At 40.0% G+C, this 16,938-nt stretch overlaps 1 protein-coding gene across 9 annotated transcripts in view; it reads left to right on the top strand.

Moving 5' to 3' along the window:
* Nucleotides 1-16,938, top strand: part of LOC141779396 (protein MTSS 1-like) — a 61,804-nt gene that overhangs the window by 34,458 nt on the left and 10,408 nt on the right. For 5 of the 9 annotated variants that reach the window (XM_074654201.1, XM_074654210.1, XM_074654204.1 and 2 more), the window contains exons 4-8: nucleotides 6,946-7,030; nucleotides 8,365-8,456; nucleotides 8,730-8,804; nucleotides 10,695-10,706; nucleotides 16,632-16,789. In XM_074654201.1, coding sequence (XP_074510302.1) covers nucleotides 6,946-7,030; nucleotides 8,365-8,456; nucleotides 8,730-8,804; nucleotides 10,695-10,706; nucleotides 16,632-16,789 — 422 coding nt within the window. The remainder of the gene's footprint in view (nucleotides 1-6,945; nucleotides 7,031-8,364; nucleotides 8,457-8,729; nucleotides 8,805-10,694; nucleotides 10,707-16,631; nucleotides 16,790-16,938) is intronic. The other 4 variants (XM_074654202.1, XM_074654205.1, XM_074654207.1 and 1 more) reach the window with 2 other exon arrangements.

Consider the following 16,938-nt stretch of genomic DNA (forward strand, 5'->3'; position numbering starts at 1 on the left):
TCTGTGATCTGCTCTCCATTATCACTGACATTGGTTCTTCTCATTGTATTTGTTTTGATTCTGTTGTTTACACACCTAGAATAGTATGAAATTGCGATTTGACTTAATTCCACTTGTGCCTGCAGTAATTCTTGCACGTTTACATTAAGACTGTCAATGTAATTACTTGTAGCTTACAAATGAGTCTGACAAAATTGTGTAATCAACTGTATTAGCCAGAGGCGACGAAAAGTTGGCATCTTAACATTACTGCTATACATAGCATGAAGCCATGCGAACGTAAATCATCCTTTTGGAATAATGTCAGTGCTCAGCTGTGTTGGATTGGAGGCCAACATGAAGAGGAAAAGATGTGTTGTTAAATTTAGCTGGCTTAGTGTGGATGTAGCCTTAGTGTTTTCTCCAGCTCTCTAATTACCTAGTGAACAGATCTCCTTACCTCTGTCCAGCTGAGTGAGTGCATGTGTGTATCCAGCTGTATGGTCTCCAGTCTCTTATCAGTGTAACCACTGGCCCGTAGTTAACAGCGACCATCTGGTGCCCATACTGAGTTGGTTTTTAGCTAGAAAGCTTCTCTGATCTTCATGTGAAAACGAACCCAGCCAAATCACTTTCTCCTTCTCCGTTTTTCCTTCTCCACTTTTGCTCTTACATGTTTAACCTCCTTCCCTCTCTGTTTATTTTCTGTCTTTTATATTAATACACACTACTATACCTTTCTGACCATCCCCTCCCTTCCCTTCCTCTCTCCTCCTCCTCCCTTAATCACTCATGTTTCTCTCCTCATATCAGCTTTCCCTCCATCCTCTAATGACAGGCTGAGATCAGTGTAAAGATGCAAAGACTGGCGCATAGTGTGTTCCACGCTTTCTTTAGTGGGTTTAACAGAAATCAACCATTGATCTTATTTTTAAAAAAGGGGCAAACCACAGGATCTACATCTTCACGAGTACCCTTTTAGATGCATTTATAATTTCAATACATGAAGGCGTATTACAAATATGGCAGGTTCAAATAAAAGAAAGTTCAGCTTGGATAGTTTGCAGTTTTGGCCACACAGAGAGAGTTTAATATGAACCCAAGGTTGATGTGGGGCTGCACACAACAAAGGTTTTTGCAGTATATTTACTAAAATGGTATAGATAAACAAAAATGTATTCATGTATTCTGACGAATCCGTGCTGTTTTTGTTTTGGTTGTTGCTTTAAAACGGTGGAATTGATTGAAATCAATGAATATTGCTTTACGGTTTTTGCTTTTATTGATACATTGGTATACAGTAGAATACTGTCTTTGACTTTCATCTATGAGTTATCATTTACATATTAATTTTTTTATGAATAATGCTGTGGTGTGCAGTTGACATTTGTTTAAATATTGATGACTGAAATCAAAGTTATTCTGCAAATTTAAAGGTATGTTGAAATGTTACTGCAGGTATAAGCTGCAGGCAAAGGAAGGAACTTTGTCCTTTCACCTTTATGTAATCCTGTGGACAGGATGAGTTGCATAGCCTGCTGCCTCTGGGGAAATTGTCTAGTAAGCTTATTTAGCAAGTGAGGTAATTGCAAGACCGGCCAAAAATAAACAGTGGTCACTCACAGAGGATGTCTATACTATAGAACTATAGAGGTTACGTATCATATATGAGCTCTCATAATATATACACTTTTTGCAGTTTGTTTCCAATACATTGATACACCAACCAAGTCCCTTTTCTGCTTTCTTACAAATGCTAAAACCAGACTCGCTGTGTGTCAGCACAGTGTGACATTCCAAGGAACATTTTGGAAGTGGGATGAGGACAGAGACCGAGTTGGCAGCTCGACATCAAATTGCAATACACTCTCTCTCACACACACATCTACACACAAACACTGACAGAAAACTCTCACCTCTGTCACAAATGTCCTTGTAGACCATTGAGACACTAGTTCCCACAGAGCTGAAATATCACAGAGCAAGAGACAAAGCTTTTTTTAGGGATGTATGAAAAGTATTGGTTTCTCAGTGTTTCAACCTGACACAGAGAGAATTCATACATTTTGTCTCAAAGTTGCTGGTGCTGCCTTACTCGCTCACTAGGTTTTAACAATGTATGGCATCAGTTTAGCATCGTTCACACACAGATGCACCAAGGAGTCAAGCTTATAGTGTGTAAGTGTGTAAGTGTGTGTGTGTGTGTGTGTGTGTGTGTGTGTGTGTGTGTGTGTGTGTGTGTGTGTGTGTGTGTGTGTGTGTGTGCGTGCGTGCGACTGGTTAAGTGTTGGTGGTGCAGGGATAATTACAAGCCTCACAAACAACCATGTCACACACAGCAGCTATTTCTACTGACAGCCAGCTATGCCACTACACACACACACACACACACACAGAGACAGCAGCGGTCTAGCTGTGCAGTGAAGCAATTGAAGCTTGCTTTTTTTTTGTGTGTCGCTGTGTGTGTGTGTGTGTGTGGTAGACAACTGGAGCTGCAAATGGAGCTATTTCTATCAGGGGTCAATCGGTGCTAGACAGAGTAGAGGATGTGTGTTAGCAGCCACTTTATCCTGAGAGCAACACAACTAGTTTTCGCAAACAGGGCAGATTGGCCTCATATCCATCATATATCATATGGCTGTGATAGATATGGTTGAATCAATATCATCATCATATCATATAAAAAAAAAATTTCGCCTCTCCCACCTATCTCCAGTGGGCTGCAGAACTTATGAGTTTGGACGACATGCACACACTTCTGTATTTGGTATTGCACACTAAATGGATTGCAAAGTTATGTTGCTGACGAAAAAGGAAAATAAAATTAAAAGAATCACAATATCACTATCACAATATGGCAAAAATATGTCAAAAAAAAATATAAGACAATCACAAAATTTACATCAGACAAATCTGTCATATGCACAAAACAACTTCACCAATTTATACTGTCAGAAGTTACAGAAATATTGAATTAGTCCTACAACACGCTGCAGTGTTGTGCATTATATTGGACTGCATGCTATGTGTGTCTTCCCAAAGAGGACGACATGTTAGTGACTTTATACATGGTAGAAAACTAAAGGGTCCTAACCTCGTAACACTACTGGAGTCCAAGTCAGAGTGTAGCAGGCACACACACACATATATACGTACAGTGTTTCCACGGTAACTGGCAGTCACGGCAGAGGCCACATTGACTAGCTACCTGCTGTGAGAGGGAGAAATACACAAGTTTCTTTCACACATGCAACATGTGGTGTTATTGCTGAATTATTTTAATTGCACAAAAGACGTTTCTCATGACGATCATGTTGCTGTGGTGTAATCCGTTTTAGTTGCAGGACAGGTAATTTCTAGCCGTTTGTGCTTATGGCATGGGAGGAGCTCTTTCGCCATACCCACGTCTTGAGCAATGCTGACGTCTGCAAGCTAATTTCGTTCAAATATGACCCCTTCAAAGGAAACGTGCCATTCAGTGGAACTCTATTCAAATGGAAATGAAACCAAACTCTTCTCCTGATGGCATGAGCTGCAACTCTACAGTAACTTTTTTAATGAAAACCGCTTGCCAGCACTAAATCCTACTCCTTTGGCTGCGTGGCCTCCTCGTGGCCGTGTGGCATCCATCAGCCACACCCTCTAGAATAACAAGCAGTCATATAGTAAGGCTGAGATGGGCAGATGGATGGATGGGGTGGATGGATAGGATGACTAAACAAGTCAACGCAGGAATGAATGAGCGTTATGGTGTTGTATAACAGAAAGGTCTTTTATGGCATGCCGTAGTAGCCACACCCTCCGCAATAACAAGAACGCACAGTAAAAAACGGAATGGATGAATGAATGGATAGAGTGAAATGTTGAGGTCATAGTGGGCTCAATGGGACTGACATTAAATTATACGGGGAAGTTGTAATTTGCCATATAGAATAGTTTAATTCTGTGTTACAGTGTCTCTGCTTTGCCCTCCTTTCACTGAGCAGTCAAAAAGCACAGGGAGCTAATTCTGCTCTTTCAGAAGAGCAGGGCTGTTGCAGATTGTCTGAAAAACCAGTTGTTAGACAAACTCTTCATAATCACACAGTGACTGAGACTGAAAACTACACATGCTGTTCCACTGGTTTAGTTTTAGAGTAGAGACAAGGGTAGGTATTTTGTCACTGCGATGAATTTGGCTCAGTCTGGCAGACACACAGGTCACTCAAAGCGTGTCTTAATAGTGCAGAATTGCACATTTTGCAAAATTGACACCAAATATCTATGGAACTTCTTTTTTTTAATTTGTGGATACACACAAGAAAACATTTCTTCACACATGATTCTGTGGAATTCAGACGTTCAGTAATTCAGAACATATGCTCCAAACTTTGGGCCCATTTTTTTTTCCCACTCTAACTCAGCCTGAGATCTACAGTTCACACAGGGTAGCTCCACAAAATCTTGTAAAATGTTGAGTCTGAAATTGTCCTGAGACCTGTACTACGAAGTAGTGTTTGGAGTTAGCGAGGTGACTTCAGGGTTAACCATGGGTTTTCCATCCAACGAGTTGATGTCTTATCTTGAACATAACGTGCTCCGGAGCAGGTTATGTTCAAGATAAGACAACAACTCGTATAAAAGTACAACCTACTGACCAATCAGAGCTTGGTGCGCGGATGGTATGATAATATTACACATATGCAAAGAAGTTTAAGTCATAATCCAGGCTAAAAGCAGCACAGTTTAAACGGACAAATGCAGGAAGGACAGCTGGCTGTATGCTGTGGGTGCTCACTGCTATGAATTATGTTTTTATATACTTGCTCTCAAGTCCATTTTACACCGGCGGAGATGGGGACGCAGCGGAAATAGTCACACATGCAACACCATTATCAAAGGGCATAATGAAATGTAATCTACTCATCCATACTATTTAGAAAGCTCTTCATATATCACTGCCCCATCTAGACGAATATATCGGACTTTAGAGTATTCCGTTAAATTAATAAATCTAATTTTCTTTTGCCAGCTGTCCTTCTCCATATCGCCCCATTCATGTTGCTCATAGCCAGATAGAGAAACCTGGGTTGATTTACGGAGTTGATAACCCGGATGATTACTATTTTTTCTCCTGTTCTGTAAGGATTTCCTGTCTAGAGGATTTATTTTCTTTTTTACCACCCAATCACCATGAGTGAGTGTTGTAGGCCAAATCAGCAGCCTCTTGCATTTGTTTTGTCCAGCCTTTGAATAAAAGACAAATTTGTGTGTGCGTGTACGTGTCACGTGCGTGTGCGCGCGTGTGTGTTGTGTAGTGTATCTGAGTGTGAGTGAGTGACAGCTCTGTGTGTGTGTCTCTGCATGCAGCAAGGACTGTGCTGACAGCAGAATGGCTTGCTCTGTTGGAGGGGATTCACACTTCACATCAGATCATCACAAGCAAACTGTCTCTAACACACACACACACACACACACACACACACACACACAAACACCATACATACACAAACTGAAAGTGTCACTCTGCTTCTGATGCACTGAACAGAATATCGCAAGAACTCCACACAGTTTCATACAAGATCTCTCTGCCCCCGCCTTCTCTCTCTCATTTGCACACACACAACACACACACACACACACACACACACACCACACCACACAGTAGTGCTGTAACCCCACAGAGAAAGAGACTAGTCCTACTGAGCAGCCAGACAATAGTTCTGTCAATCAACGTCAAGTCCCTGCTCAGCTGTCGAGCCTGAGGCCTTCCAGTGGACAGCTAGTTAGCCTGTGTGAAGGAAACCGACACTGGCCTCAAGCACATCTACAAGGCTCCGGCTCCAACTTCCCATCACTTTCTCGACCTGAATATGTGTGTAATTCATAACTCAGTGTATCCCCCTGATTCCCACAGTGGAGAGAGTGGGGTCAGTGAATTACAGATGTTTCATTAAGAAAGTCTAGCCTTGTTTTATTTTTTTTCAGCAGCGAGGTCACTCTCAGTCTAGTATGAACTTAATTAGTTAACAACATTAGCTGACTACTGTTTACTGTACTTCAATATAATTACCTAATATAATAAAATAACATTTTTATGTACACAAATATATTTAAAAAAATAATACATCCACAGAGCTTTTAGAAAGGTGCCGAATAAAAGTATGGCTTTTCCTGAGAAAAATTATTATGATTGGGAATTAATCATTTTAAAAATTTTGGTGGGTCCAAAATGAATGTTTTGTTTATCTTTGTGGAAGATATCTGACATTTGGTTCCCACTTCTAACAAGGCTTGTGAGCCAATAGTAAAAAGACGTTGGTATCATGTGGTATCTCTGTGTCGTCAGCGATCAAATTGCCAGTTAGTGTGGAAAAAAAACTGTCTGAGTTTGACGGTTAGTGCCTGGCAACCACTTGTTGTGATGTGAATGCAATGGAATGGGGGAAGGAGAATGCAACATCAAGTGATTCAATGTTATCAATAGCGCCTTTAAAATCCCAATGTCTGTATTTCAGCGCTGTGCTATTTTCTCTAGTTACATATAATATTTAGAGATCCTGCCAAATGATACAGCTGCAGTCCTGAAGTAATGGGAATTTGACTCAAACGTTTAATAATCCCAAAAATAAACTTAGTGGCTAAAGTGAATGTAATACAATAGGATTTCTCTTTATTTTTACTTTCATGGAAATCAGTGTCACTTAGTGTAAAGTTGAAGTACGTTGTGCTCTCTGGCTTTTCTTGGCTGTAGCCCTCTCTTTATTGTCCAAACTGTTAGTGTGCTCTTATATCATTCAAATAATATTTTTTCATGAAGATAGTTTGATCACCACTAATATTTATATTTATTATCTATACATCCTGTCCTTTTCCACTCCAAGCTGAGGTTTGGCTGTGTAGATGAGGGGATGATTTGAGCAATTATCACATTAAAAGCTCATGTTTATAAATAGTCATTTTGTTGTCTTTTTTTCTGTCTTTCAGGTGGGACCAAAGACATTGGATCAGCATTGACCAGGATGTGTATGAGACATCGCAGCATAGAGGCTAAACTCAAACAGTTCTCCATGTAAGTGCTGTTTTACTCGTCTCTCCTTAACCACAGGACTACTGACATTTACCAACATACAGGATCTATGATATATCTCTTGTGCTATTCTGGTGAATGATCGACTGGGATGTAAGAGGGGTTGGGTGGGATTTAATTGGGGTTACCATGTCAATAAACTCCATCATGGTGGTTTTATGGAGCTAAAAGGAGAATATTAACGGGACGTTCACATGTCCCATAAACCTCCCTTCTACACACACTAACACTATGCCACTTACAAGTGATGCAACCTTTGCTTGTAATGTGATTTTCGAGTTTTGACAAACTTTCAAAGAAAAACATCTGATTGGGTTAAAGTTTATTTACTTTTGCAGTGCTTTCTATATTAGTAACTCACAGTTAGTGTACTTTGACCCAATCTGTTTCCCTAACAGTGCAAACTCCAATAAAATGGTCTGCATTCAAATTATAATCTCATATCCTCCATGTCTTGACATTTTGTGTGTGTGGGTGGATGAGAATGCCCCCTGTCGTGGAATGCTGGGGAAAGAGACGATTGGTCTGGCAACACAACCATCTATAATGTTTCAGTGTAGTCACACACACACACCACATCTCGCTCTCTCTCTCACACACACACTACACAGACAAGGGGCTCTCTAATTTCGGTTGGCATTTCAGTAGAGATTCCACTTGGATCTCCATAGCAGGGGCTGTACACAGGGGGGGCTGTGGTCACCACCCACCCACTGACACACACACATACACACTTTAGAGAAATGTCTGCAAGAGGGAGAAGTCTAATTTTAGTGTCATGCAGTAAGCCTGCAGCTGCCTACCTCTCACACTCACAGCCTCTTCAACACACTCACAAATACATCTCAAATACAAGACGGGCGCAGTCGGGTAATGATTGACAGACTTGACTTGACTTCTTACTTCCTCCTGTGACACAGTCAGACATAAGCAGACTTTTTTTCTTTTCTCCAGTCTGTTTTTCTCCCCTTTCTCTCCGCCTGTTAATGATTGACAGACAAGACCATACAATGTATAGACAGAACCAGACCTAATGATTTTTATGTCTGACGGTGTGTCTGCTACTTTATAAACAGGTGACAGATATACTGTCAAACCCTGCAGAGCACGTCTGGTATTTACCATTTTTATAAATAGGTTGTTCAGCCCTATGATTGGTCAATAAAGCTTATTTTGGATACACATCATTTATGAAAATTGTAAAACCCAAGCAGTTAATGTTTTAGATGAATTCCAATAGTGACACGTTTAGATTTTATGGTTTAACTGATCAGGCTGACCTCAGATTAGAAGTAAGCATGGTGTTGTTTTCGCAGGGCCTTCCTGGAGGGTCTGATCAACCCTCTACAAGAACAGGTGGAGGAGTGGAAAAAAGGAGTCAACACTTTGGACAAGGACCATGCTAAAGGTAGGACAAACAAATGTAATCACACAAGAATGTAACACAACATGCTGATCCGGAAATTACTTTTAAACATTTTAAAGCAATGTGAAGTGCCAATGTTTTAATAATGTTATTTTTTTTTATTATTATGACTTAAAGCATAGGTTGACATTCAGATTGTCATACCATTTTGTTTATTCTTCTGTCCCACACTATATTACAAAGTGCATGAAAAGCTGTACCTTAGTTTTTACACAGTTCGTTGACTCTTTTTTTAACCTTGTCCATCTGAACCAGAGTATAAAAGAGCCCGGCAGGAAATAAAGAGGAAGTCCTCGGACACACTGAAACTTCAGAAGAAAGCAAAGAAAGGTAAAAAAAAGAAAAAAAAAGAAAAACATATTTCATTTTATATTTAAAAACAAAACTTATGTGAGCTCACAGAAATGACAAAGCCAAGTGCAGGTTAGGTGCTGATAATGATGGAGATAAATCTTGTACCAACAATCTTGTACTAAATCTTGTACCAACAGAGTAGTAAAACCTCACACTACACTATATACACTGGCTTATTATCTTCATTGTGCTGGCATAAGAACTAGCTAGAAGTATAGGGATCACACACTTAACGACTAGGAGCATTGTCCGCTAAACTCATCCGTCTTAAGTGTCTGTCAGAAAATGTGTTCAGATGCAATTTGCTGGAAAGCAAACAAATAAAATGCTTTTGTTATCCTCTACTAGTTTGCAACTTAATCAGGAATCATGAAACTTGAGTCTTTTACGCCCCCTCACGCTAAAACAATAGCTATATATATATATATATATATATATATATATATATATATATATATATATATATATATATATATATATATATATATATACATATACATGTATGTAAAACAAAGTAAGGAAAGGTTTGTTTCTGCCATCACTAGCCAGACCAAAGAAATATGTGGTTTTCATTGGCCTCCATGAGAATTTAGCAAAGATCTGTTACGCTAATACAGCTAAAATTAGAAATCTTTGGCCTGCCTGCTGTGCCAGGAGTGTACATCAGGATAGAAGAAAGAAAAACAACCTACTCACCTACTGGTGAATTACTCCAAATGCTATCACGTATTTTACTTGGAACAATGTGCACCTGGGCCTTGGTAGTATTTTAGTTTAGTTTGATTTATGCTGTGCTGGATTAAAGACCTGTATCTGCAAAAAGTCAACATTCAGGACTAGAAGAAAGATCTGATTACTGAAATCATAAAAGGCTTCAGTCATAGAAACAACTCGTGAAGGAAAATGCCACCTTGTATTTCAAATAGGAAAATGGGAAAATGTCCAAATTGTATATAAGACGTTTTCATTAGACAGCAGCGATGTGTATAGAAGAGGTTTGTCCTCACTGATTAGACTTGTCCAGATCTAGTACAGCTAAACATTACCTTACTTGGTAAACACTCTCTGAGAGGGCAGGGGCTTTTTCCTTCTGCAGCTCTCTTGGCTCGGGTTCTACATACGCATTCACCTACCGAGAGAAAAAATAGCATACACAAAAAAGGAATTAGATGAATATGCTTTCAGTATGTTTGGAGATGTTGATAGTTTCAGGTTTGAATCAGTGCATGTCTCCCATTCCTAAAGTCAACAGATGTTCAGGGAAAAGTACAAGAAACTTTTATTTAAAAAAGAAAAGATCAAAAGTTCTTCTTACGTTTACTATGCAGTAGATTTAACTTTAGTATGTAACTGATGCTGCACATAGTGATCATTACTAATACTGCTACATACAGTAAGTCTGTCATTCCCCTACAGCTGTCTGCATGACTTTGATTATCATTAAACACTGTTGGCATAAGCTTGAGACGGACCATACAATTTGTCAGCTCTGGGATTGTTGAAGGAGAGAACCTCTCCTTGTATTAATTTACAAAACATGTCCAGCCTGTTTGAAAGGCATTGTCTTGATGAATTTGTATTCACTGACCAATAGACCAGTGTTACCAGTGAGAAGGCAGCAGTGACCCTAATGCTATTTTTCAGATGTGCCAACATATCAGCATACTATATAATGATATTGCTTTTAAAAAACAAAACATTTTTGAGTCCTGCAATGCTTAAACGGGCATCCAGACACACAAGACTGCACCTTTAGGTGATGCATTAGTGTTAAGTGCTGGCACTCTTTCAGTTGACTTGGATCCTTTTCCTCTCCCTGTCCCCATGTGGTTCTGATACCGTCCTTCTCCTTATGCTGCACTGCAGCTGATAATCTGGGTAAGTCAGTTGTGGAATAGACACACTAACAGCATATTGGTTGCACTGTGAAGAAGCCACATAGATATTGAGTTTTATGCAAAGATTAAATATGTGTGGATGCTGCTAAATATTGGCATGCTATATTTCCCCTCCACAGATGTGGCAACTATTGTTGCAGTCTATCGTTGCCACTCCGTGTTGGCGCATTACGATATAATGTCTGTGAAGCTGGGGTCCCCTATAGTTTTTTACTTCAGGGTACTGAAACCCCACTGGTGCCTCTACTACCTCCTCTCCTTTGTTTTTTTTATGGCTCCTCTCATTCATTGTAGTTCTGGGTCAGAGGCCCCATGTTGTTAAGCACCTGGAGTAGTGAAGTGTTCTTGAAAGGGAAATTCAACAAGAAACAGAGGTGTGCTCCATAACTGAGCCTTTGCTCTGATCCACTTGAGGGTTGAAATAGAAAAGAGAATTTCTTCATTGAATCAGTATCACAGGCCGTGTTTCCATTCAAATATTTTAAGCGCATTTTAAAGTATCGCATTAGCAATGCTGTATAGAAACGTCAATTCAACTTCCTCAATTGCAAAAAAAAAAAAGTTTTTACACTCACTGAGGTGGTTTCTGTGTTTGTTTGAAAAGGAGTTATTGCAATAAATGGGTTATGGAAATCCCTTTGCCGAATACATTTAAAACATTTAACTCACATGGCTGATCAGCTGTTTCTGCTGTCGGCGTCTTCCCCGGATATCCCCATAACGTGCAAATGCCTGTCTTCGTCTGTGGACAACATGAAACATGGCCAATACTAGTTGACGTGAAAGAACAATTAAAACTTTTTAAACAAGTGAAACACATTCCTGAAGACATCTCTCCATTTTTCTATCGCAGATGATTAGATGACCAAGCCGACTTGTTTTGTTTCTGGTTCACAACCTCTACTTCTTTTTCTCTGTTTACTGGCAGATTACAACCATGCGTAGCCTTTAGCGCTAACTTCTGACCAAACTAAGCTTTAGCCGAGTTTATTCACTCCAAACCAGTTGATGGAAATGCGCCTAATTTCTTTTTTTTGTGACGTTTCAAAAGTTTGTTTTAAATTAGCTTGACAATTGAATGGAAACACGGCTACAGTAATAGTACAAACATGCTTTGGTCTAAAGAAGAAAGAGAGGAAAGGAGGTGAAGTGGAGGCCTGAGATACACTCAGGTCCTGGCTCTTTCTGCTTTGCTGGTCCAGTTCTGTAGTGTTTCATTCATTTCTATGTATTGTCTTTTGTTTAATCCGCTCTGTGGTGTCTTCCTTAAGTGTGGTCCATGCTGGCAAGCTTCTGTACCTTTACTCTGCTCACACTCGCACATTTTATCTCGTCTTCAATGAGCCACCTAGTGAGGAAACCAATAAAAAGAAGTGTTGCCACAACAAAACTGCTTTAAATGCTGGAAACTAATTTAATTTAATTTAATTTTGTTAGGGATTTCCCCCCTGATGGGAATGAAGATAACTTCACCTCACTTAACCCAACTGCACCTGTTCCACCCAAAAAGTCTGCAAACTCTGTGACCTCTGTATCACAGAAATACACACAAACATTTTAAATCAAGTTTAGGACTTGGCTACTAGTTTTAGTCATAACACTCCATTTATGCACAGAAATAACACCCCGTCTGTCTGCTTGTGTTCTCGAGTGTATATCTGATGTGTTGACTTGATGTGTGTCTTGTGAGGGTGTTTTTCTGACCTGAGACCTTAGCCTTGTTAAGTAACAGCCTGTGACTGCGACCTAATGTAATGTAATCATCGGTCATGTGAAAGCTGAAGAAGCTAATCTCATTTCAGTGTGTGTGTGCACATGTACCTACATGTGCTCAGGCTGTGCAGACCCCGCACCATATTCATCTTGGCTTAGAAGTTGAGTTTGGTAAAAAACAACTATGGAAAATATCAGTAAGATTTTTTAGACTATAGCTCAGATTTAATGTTTTTAACCTTTATTATAAATAATAGATTGTACAACACAGCAAAGCAGATAAAAAGGAAAGTCTTGCGTTGCATCCACATTGTCAAAATCAACTCAATATTCAGCCATGACATTGAAAATCTTTTAGATAACACTAAGCTACGCTTTCTGTACTCCCAACACAACAAACTCTGACAACACCGGTGTCCCGTGGCACTCCTCTCTCCAACTTTCACTCACATTTCCACTGTTGTCTTCTGGCAACAAGTCACGTGACACAATGACAAAACAGAAAGCGAAAGGTAAGAAGAATGTATTATTGTAGGGTCTTTTGCATGATGTTATCAGACACTTACAGTATAATAACAATCTGAGCCTGTGAGTGGCAAAAACAAGCACTTTTTAGTGGACGTACATTTACCGTGCCAGGTTGCCCCAAATGATTACATTACAGTCCGTTGAGCAGCTGCTGTCTAGTCTAGAGCACTCTCCCTCAATACTGGATCAGTTTCAGAAATAGTTGCCCCTGTTAGTCACTTGGACACAAAAACATGGTAAAATAGGGTCCAGGTTGAAAAATACCAAAGTTACCCTTTAATAAAGTGGTGAGGCTTATTATCTGAGTTCACTTGTAAAGTGCATTAGCGTGTGTCGGTTCAATTAACAGACATCTACAGTATATCATCATCGCTTAGTCATCATTAGGGTGTGAATCCCAAAAAAAACAGTCACCACTACATGTCACAGGTAGTAATTGTCCCAAATTGTAAACTGTGGCTGCTTGCGAAACATGTTTCAGTGTGGATTTGTTTACAATGCAGTCAGTGACCTTCAGTGAACCCTCAGTCTGTGGTTGAAGAGAAAGAGGAAGTAGCAATCAGGGCCTCGCCATTCACATACTTGCACAAGCACAGATGCACAAGTTAGAGTACAGACACCAGGAATGTGTTCAGTTCAGCACTAACAACCTCTCCGTTTACCACAAGTTGACATCTCATGCCAAGATGTGCCTGCATTGTCTCAGCACACGTGTGTTTGTGTGTGTGTGTAACCCCGTCCATCCGTGCAATTACATATTTTACATCAACAGTGATGTCTGCCTCGAGCTGATTGAGTAATGACAATGGCTTTTGGCTGAGTATTAAAGGTATATTTACCCTTTTATGGTCAGTTTCCACATGAGATGGTATCATTCATATTTGGAATTGACCTTTGTGATTCACTTTTAAACTCAAATATTACCGAGTGAGCCTCAATGAAATCCGTTTGCTTGCATTTGCAGAAAGGATTCCAACTTTTTCATGTGATTAAATGAGGGAAGGGATAAGGTAACAGAAGTACATGAGGAAGTAATGGGACACTGATTGTAATAATGTTAAGCACTACTCAAGATACTCGCGGGCACTACCAAAACAGCAACAAAGAAAATATTTGGCTTTCCATCTGTCTCAGACAAAGTGCCTCAATTTACAGTAGCGTCTTTTCCAAACCCCACTGTGGTTGCGAGGAGAATGCAGTCTGCCAACACTCGAACTAGTGGGAGCAAACCAGAATGCAGTATGCTCTCTCGTTTTTACCGTGTGCCAAGGAGACACCACAGCATCACTGGCTTTGGGAGTTGAAAAGCTACTTTTTTCTACATTGAGGCCAACCAAGGCCTAAAGTTTAAAATGTTTTTTTTATTAATCTTAACACAGAGTTACTTAAAAACATGGCTGTGAATGATTCTCAGTGTCACACAACGTATTTCTCTGAGCATTACAACAAAGCCTACATTCACTCCAAGCATTTTTTGTTTTCATGGCAGCTATTGAACATCTGTAGTTTTAATTGTTCACAATTTCACTTTATAGATGCACTTAATACTTGATTTTTTTTGCATAACCTTTCATTAACGATTGACCTGCTGTTTATAACTAGTGATTAAAACATTATTTGAAATGTCAGCTCAGCTTACAAATAATTTTATTTGGCAATAAGATGGAAAAAAAGACTAATTTTGCCTGGAGGGAAGTGAACAATAATGAGTTCGGTCCTGCAGTGGAAACCAGACTAATGACTGAGGCCTGTCTAGCCCTCTCAGGCTCAGTCATACTGCCAGTCCTCCACAAAACCTTGTACAATGTAATTGTATACGTGTCTGCTCAAAAAGTGGTTTTTGGATCTATATGAGACTGAAAACATATACTGCAATTTGGACTTTCTATACAGTTCATCATGGTCTCCATAGTTGTAATATAGTAGGAACTGCCATAAACACACGCATAACTGGCATTCCTCTCAGCGTTACAGTCACCATAACAAGCTCGGTTAAAGAATTGCATCCATATGGAAACTGTTTGTCTTATTTCATCAACAACCATCAAGTACCGTCTACACGGGATTCATATTATTTTATTTTGTGGTGTTGGTGTACTTGAAAAGTTGCGGTAATACTGCAAATATTTGTCCTTTTGGTATTTTGGTTGTAACACTTAGACAGCTACACTAGACTCAAACCTGCCTAGAACAGTCCAGTATCATTGGGTACAAACATTGTCTTAAATCCACCACAACATATAGTGAAGAGTTGTACTTGACTACTCCACCTGATATCAACATTCACACTGCACTTGAGTGATTCAAACATTTAGTCAGCTGTTAGTGGGCGCATAATGACAGTAAGCGTTTCCGTTTGGTGCTTTTCCATCATCTCAGTATTTGCGTGTGCTTGAAGCCATTGTTAATTGTCATTTTAATTGTGGTGTAGTCGACTGATGGAGGGATAAAGCAGTGGAAAACGGAGCTTCCCACATGCTGTATCATACATAATGTATAGACCGCACTGCCACGTCAGAGAGGAGAGAGAGCACCCATCCTTATGTTTTGCATTTGAGGTGGAAGTTAATTTGCCCGTGTAACTCTATCTGCATTTCTTTACTACTGATTTGCATGATACCGGGCCGCACGTCAAATGTCGACGAAAGACGCCAGTTTGTTATCTTTGCCCAGACACAAGAGCAGACAGACAGACCACAGAGTTGCTCACTGTGGGTTTAACCTTGATGTATCAAAGTCAAGACTGTGTGTGTGTGTGTATATGTTGGTGTGTAAGTGTAGTTCAAGTGGTTAGATAATGCCTTTGAGGCCCACTGCATGTCGTCTTGGGCAGTCGCCAGCCTTCCTGCCTCCTTGGAGAACTCAAGAGGGCTTGATTCGGCTTTAGGGTATCCTCTCTTATAAACGCACACTCGCCCACAGACATGCACACACACACACACACAGACACACCTATATACACTACACCCAGCACAAAGACGCACACAGTGCTGAACAACAGGATAACCTTGTGATTGCATATGCATATTCAAACACACATACAGACAGCATGAGGACCAGATGGTCACGGATATACCTCGCACTCTTGTCATTCGTGAAAGCACACACAGTCTCTCTCTCTTAACCCCGTCTATAAACACTGGCATTTAAGTGTTTGACAAAGAATAACAGAGAGATAGTCAAAAACAGTTTTCGCTTTTGGCTATGATGGATTCAAGTCCAAGATGAGCACCAAATTATAGTAGATAACAAGAGAAGGAGGAAACTCTTCCAACACAAGAGTGGCCCTTCATGCGGAGGTGATAGCCAGGGCACATTCAAATGCTGAAGATAGCAATGTCTACAATGACAAGATTAACATGTAGAGCAGTAGTAGCAGTCCAAGCCAACACTACAGAGAAACATTAAATGTTCTTTCATTGCTACATGATCATATCGCTTGTGATCATTCATGCATGTTACAGTAGCGGAACTCTATTCTTTTTAGTGTTTGTGTTGTGAAGGAAGATTGAGGTTTAGTGGTAAAATGTATCTCAGTACCTTGATCTTTAAACATGTTTAAATAGTAAATAGACCAGTCACGTGTTTCCATATGAGTTGGCAACATTGTTATACCTGTAATAATATATATATATTCTTTTTGTGTGTCTGTTTTGTTTCCAAGGTCGTGGTGATATCCAACCCCAGTTGGACAGCGCCATGCAGGATGTCAGTGATAAATACATTCTGCTGGAGGAGACAGAGAAGCAGGCCCTGAGGAGGGCTCTTATAGAGGACAGGCAGAGGTTCTGCTGTTTCGTAGCCATGCTGCGGCCCGTAGTGGTGAGTACAGCGGGGGGGAGAAAGAGAGAAACGAGCCTTCAGAAAGCACTCAGAATGACATAAAGTCTCCTCACTCCACAGGGTCTTTGCTTTTTGCATATGTATTCTTTCTCTTCTTTCTACCACCCACAAATATCTGCTCTCTCTCT

The sequence above is a fragment of the Sebastes fasciatus genome, chromosome 12 (genome assembly GCF_043250625.1).
Source record: "Sebastes fasciatus isolate fSebFas1 chromosome 12, fSebFas1.pri, whole genome shotgun sequence".
Lineage (NCBI taxonomy): Eukaryota > Metazoa > Chordata > Actinopteri > Perciformes > Sebastidae > Sebastes > Sebastes fasciatus.